Genomic DNA, 5,754 nt, shown 5'->3' with positions numbered 1-5,754 from the left:
CGCTGGTTGAATCAACAATTCAAATTCGTAGGCTTCTTCTAGGAGATTTCTGACCTTCCATTACAATTATGCACCTAAAATCTACGAGTCCCGTCTGAAATAAACAAAAAGATGAAGGAATAAGGGAAGAATGATGAGCCAGAAAAATGTAGAAAAAACCCTAAGTGAAAGAGAGAGATAATGACACCCTTTTTTTTTCCAAATAAAAAAGTGTATATAATATCTTATTTAATTAAAATATTGTTATTGATTATTAAAAATAGTAATAAAATAAAAATATGTTTAAAAAATGATAAATATTTTTTAAAACACATTTGTAATTTTTCCTTTTTTGTTAAAAAAAAAACTCCATCTTCGGACATTCTGTGGACTCCCAAGTTTATCATCTCCATCGACTGGCTAGGGTTCCAAAATTGTCTTCATCTGGTGTCGCCTAGGGTTCCAAAATTGTCTTCATCTGGTGTCGCCTAGGGTTCCATTTCAAAATTTGCGAGGTAATTTCTTCTTCTTTCTCCTTTACGCTTGCTCCTCCTCCTCCCCTTTTGTTTGTTTTCTCTGAATTTTGTGAACTGTTTTCCTTGTTAATTCACATATATATTCTTCACTGTCATATTCCTTTTTCTGTAAATACTTTGATTTGTTACACTTAGAATCTCTCAAAAATATCTCTCTACCGTGAGATAGTTAAGAACCCACTTGTGGATTACACTTGAGTATGTTGTTGTATTTGTTTTTTTTGCAGCTTTTATTTCTTTTTTTTTGTTTCATTTATTAATTTAATTGAATGTGCAACTTTTTTCAGTCAAATCTGAGGTTTATGGGGGTAAGCCCCTGGTTCAATTGGAGTTAAAATCCCTTTTCCAGTTACTGATTAGTGAATTAAAGGATTTTGATTCCAATTGAAGTTGGGGGCTTAGTATCAGGAGATTTAGGATTTTTAACTAAGCCTTTTGGGGTAGTGACGATACAGAATTGCGATATGAAAGAGGAAGACAGGTAAGAGGAAGCAATCACAGTGAAGTAGGGTAGCACTGTGATTGATCTTAGGTTATTTATCTTTATGATTATCGGTGAGGTGGAATCTTTCTTAGAAATGTTGTTCTCAAGGCAAAAGGGACATCATGATGTGGAAATGTTTGTATACGAGACAACAGTAAATTCATATTACAGTATAGGACCCAAAGAAAGGTGGCATCTTTAACTTGGAAACTAGTATTTCATACCATAGTAGCAAGAAGTCTTGGATGACCACTCTATTGTGGTCTTATTGTCAATAGGAAACAAAGAAATAAGACTCTTTGAAGTAATTGAATACCTGTTGAGTGTAGCTCTACTTAGTTTTGTATTTTTGGTATATAGGAAAAATTCCAGCTTGTTGAGAGCTTGCTTGATTTCGTGGGATTTAAGCACATGCAATTTGCTACTGTTATATAGTTGACACCTTCTTGGTGTTTTATGAATGACTTTTCTGATTTATTTTTAAAAATGAATTGGAATAGAGTAGGAAAATGAGGATTATGAAGATGGCTGTAGAAAAAAGGACTTATGTGGAAGGCGAAGGTTTATTGCCAATTCTACTGTTTTAAGCTGCTTTTGGGTGAAGTGTATAGATTTAGGCACAGAGTTGTATATTGTGGCAAAGTTAAGCGGTTTTCTCATGTATTATATTGTCGTATGGATTTAAGATTGGATAATGATCAAGTCATGGTGCAACTCAATCATATTAATGACATGCTTTAAATCCTGCGAAACAAGTCAAGGTGTATTGCATTTCAGTGTTGAATTTTAAATTTTCACTGGCCATTGATCATCTGATTAGGTGTTGTTGGTTGGTGTGAATAAAGAAAAGAAGCTCTTTTGTTTTCTTCCTTTGAGATAAAGAAACTTGTTTATTACATGGATTTTGATCTTTGTGAAAATTGAGAAATGGAACTCTTTTTGTCACATAAGTGTGTACCTGAACACTTGAAATTTGGCTACTTGAAACTCCATCATCCATTTCTGGGTGATAGATACAAAATTTGCTGCTTTCCCTGGTAGTTCTCTGACGTCTCAAAATAAAAGAGAACTTGATTACTGGATACAAATCAGTCTAAATATTTACTGGTATCTTGATTTTTTTGGGAAAATCAGCACAAATTCAACTAATTGTGAACTACTGTTATCTAAGCATTGTTTAATTATTATTATAACCTATCTATTTATTTTCTTTAATAATTTATCTATTTGTTTTCTTTTGAGTTTGATGTGTCGACCTTTTATTCATTATGATTGACTTGTAAAATCTTGCCATTTATATTGCAATGCTTATTTGCTGTTCATATTGTTTCAGGGTTTCAATATGGAGGATACACCTAAAGCAGAAGATCAGTTGCCTGAGGCGGCCTCAGAAAGTACGCCTCAGAAGATACCAGAAACCCGCGAAGAGATGCTTTCTAGGCATAGGTACTTATAAGGCCCTTAGGGGACATGTTGCCTTTGTTTTTGCTCTCCCCTAGTTGTATTTTTAATATTCTCTATATAACCTTCCACATGATTATTACATTGTTCTGCTTGTAAGACCAGTCATGCTCTACTTGTATCCCCAGCGCATTTATTCAGAAATGCTATCGACTTTGTTAGCAATTGCTGTTATTGATTAAAATATGAGCTTATGGAAACTAACCTTCTATAATGCTGATCCACCTAGAAAGAATTGGAAGTTTTTCTAATTGTAGAAATGAATATTACGAGCACTAATAGTTAAGATTGGAAGTCTATATGAGAAGATGGCTAATGGCTTATAACAGGCTTCTTGGATCATGCACAGGCTTTCAATTTTTGATCTGTGATAAGTAATCATGTTTACCAATATCACAGATGGCTTGTAACATGGTTTTCAGTTATTGATTGTGAAGCACTTGCATAATTTGTCACTTCAAATTAGTTTTTACTTATTTGGGAGCTTAATTTTTTGTTGACATGTCATATGGATGTATGCAGGAAAGAAATCTCTCAGCTACAGGACAAAGAAATTGCTATGAAAAAGGCAGCAGCTAAAGGCAGCAAAGCTGAACAGAAAGCTAAGAAAAAACAAGTGGATGAAGAAGTATCTAAACTTTCTGCAAAGCTCAAAGAAGGGCATGCTAGGGAACTTGCTTCTTTAGGCTACAGTGGTGGTAGTAATAATGATAATGGGAAGGAAAAAGGGAATCTTGACACATTGGTGAAGGCCATTGCTGGGGTTTCTGTCAGTAATCAGACTGACCATTCAAAACCCAGCAAGAGTGTGAAGAGACGTGAGAAAAGAGCTCAACAAGAGGCAGCCAGAGAGCAGAGAATACAAGAAGAGCAGAGTAATATCGTAAGTGATCGGGTTATTGAGAATGAAAAGTTAGAAAGAAAGCTTGAGCCCCTTGGATTGACTGTTAACGAAATAAAGCCTGATGGACACTGTCTTTACCGAGCTGTGGAGAATCAGTTAGCTGTCCACACTGGTGGTTCATCTCCTTATTCATATCTTGCACTGCGACAGATGGTGGCAGCTTACATGAGGAAACATGCAACTGATTTTCTCCCTTTTTTCCTCTCTGAGAATGCAGAAGAGGGAGAATCGGATGATTCTCTTGTGGGAAGGTTCGAGAATTACTGTACAGAAGTGGAGTCAACTGCTGCATGGGGAGGACAACTTGAGCTTGGTGCTTTAACTCACATCTTAAAGAAACATATAATGATATTCTCAGGGTCATTTCCTGATGTGGAGATGGGAAAGGAATACAAATCCAGCAGTGGCTCTGGCTCTTCAGCTGCCAGTATAATGCTATCTTACCACAAGCATGCTTTTGGGCTTGGAGAGCACTATAACTCGCTTATTCCCAATTCAGCTTGATAGGTTTGATTTATATTATGTGGAACAAATGTTTACAGCAACATGATAGCTCAACTGATATCACCGTTTACAGCAAACCGATCTAGCAACGGTTTCATTTGTGTCACAAGGCATTCGTGTTCAATGCGTTTTGTCTTTCTACAATGCTATTAGAGGACTAAATCCTAACTTATGGATTTGGTTTTCTGTTTTGTGATAACTCATACTTCCTTTCGTTCGTATTCCAAATTAAGAGTTTCTGTTTTGTTTCCAGTCTGCATATTCATTGTCATTTTTTGCTTGGTGGGCTGTTATCATGGTTGGTTGCAATGACCAGCTATGCTAGACTGCTATTCTCTCATATTTCATCCCTACATATAAGTTTTGGTAGAATACCAGGAAACTGTCTGCAGATTCCTCTTTTCCAAATTGTTGAATTGTGGTACCTATGCCTTTTTACTTGCTCACATGCTGGACATGTGAACTTGTGAGCAAGTATATCTCTACTTAAACATGTAGTTCATTAAAATGTCTATTTTTATTACATGTATTCATGATATTAGTTCAGTTTCTTCAGTCGTATAACATGTCTATACGTATATTGCTATGTTGTCATGTATGTATGTATGCACTACCAGCGATTTCTTACGATTTGCTCTTGTGGTAGGCTGGGAGAGCGAGTCGATGATCTTACTGGATTTGTGCAAACAGCATTAGGGTTGTGATGATCTTACTGGATTTGTGCAAACAGCATTAGGGTTGTTATTCACATCTTCTGTTATACTTTCTATCTCATACGTTACCGTGTGATTATCGTGGGGGGACTCATTGGGTGACTTGTTGTGGTTTGGATCGTGACAAAAAATATGTGTATATTGTGAATATATACTATCCATTTAATTGTGTAAGAGTTGATATGGTTAAATTTCATTTAGCATCTATTTTTAAACGATAATTTAAAATATTAAACTTTTCATTCTAGAATTTGTGTCTGTCTATTAAGACCCAATCAACGCGTCAAAGTCATATGTATGTGTCAATCTAAAATATATGTGCTTAATTACAATAAGGAAAAACGGTCCGATTTCTCATATACTATTGAAAATAGTCTATATATTAATAATAATGAATTTTTAAAAAAGTCAAAATAAAGAAAGTAAGTGTAATTTACAAATCACAAAGAAAGTTAGTATTATGACGCCAAACATGAAGATAGATTTTTTGAAATGGAAAAAGGCCTAAAGTACCCCTGAACTATTGAAAATGGTACAAAAATGTCCCTTATTAGGCTTAAAATACCCTTGACATCCACCTTTAGGTTCAAAACTGACATTTTCTTTAACGAAAAAGGATATTTTAGGCCCAATAGATTAAAGAGAGGCCCTTTTGTACCATTTCCAATAGTTCGAGAGCATTTTGGGCCCTTTTCCGTAATTAAAATTTTATTAAATAAATTTTGATTTATAATTAATTTTAAATAATTAAATTGTAACTAATAGATGGCCGCCACGTCTTTAAAAATATTATTCAAATTATTTAATTAAAATTCTGTTAAATAAATTTTGATTTATAATTAATTTTAAATAATTAAATTGTATCCAATAGATGGCCGCCACGTGTTTAAAAAAAATTATTCAAATTATTTAATCAAAATTTTGTTAAATAAATTTTGATTTATAATTAATTTTAAATAATTAAATTGTATCCAATAGATGACCGCCACGTGTTTTAAAAAAATTATTTAATTAAAATTCTGTTAAAAGGGCCTAATAGTACAAAAAGGGAAACTTATATAAATATACAATATTAAGAAAATATTTACCATCTATAGCAATAAAAAAAAATTCACTGAACACTTATAATACATTTATAATACAGTTTTAATACATATTGCAGAGAACTATTTA

The 5,754-nt window shown here is 33.7% G+C and overlaps 1 protein-coding gene across 2 annotated transcripts; it reads left to right on the top strand.

Annotated features, from left to right (window-relative positions):
* Positions 1 to 350: 350 nt before the first annotated feature.
* LOC129902120 (OVARIAN TUMOR DOMAIN-containing deubiquitinating enzyme 5) lies at positions 351 to 4,729 on the top strand. 2 transcript variants are annotated; one of them, XM_055977181.1, is made up of 4 exons: positions 351 to 494; positions 2,333 to 2,445; positions 2,983 to 3,871; positions 4,515 to 4,729. In XM_055977181.1, the coding sequence occupies exons 2-3, from the start codon at positions 2,342 to 2,344 to the stop codon at positions 3,866 to 3,868; spliced, it is 990 nt and encodes a 329-aa protein (XP_055833156.1). In that variant the 5' UTR covers positions 351 to 494; positions 2,333 to 2,341; the 3' UTR covers positions 3,869 to 3,871; positions 4,515 to 4,729. The 2 variants fall into 2 exon arrangements, with proteins under 2 accessions (XP_055833156.1, XP_055833148.1); XM_055977173.1 differs by lacking the exon at positions 4,515 to 4,729 and having other exon boundaries at positions 2,983 to 4,120.
* The last annotated feature ends 1,025 nt before the right edge of the window (positions 4,730 to 5,754 follow it).

This window comes from Solanum dulcamara, chromosome 1, assembly GCF_947179165.1.
Source record: "Solanum dulcamara chromosome 1, daSolDulc1.2, whole genome shotgun sequence".
Lineage (NCBI taxonomy): Eukaryota > Viridiplantae > Streptophyta > Magnoliopsida > Solanales > Solanaceae > Solanum > Solanum dulcamara.
Note: the sequence above shows the minus strand (reverse complement) of the source record. Positions and strands in the feature narration are given on the sequence as shown.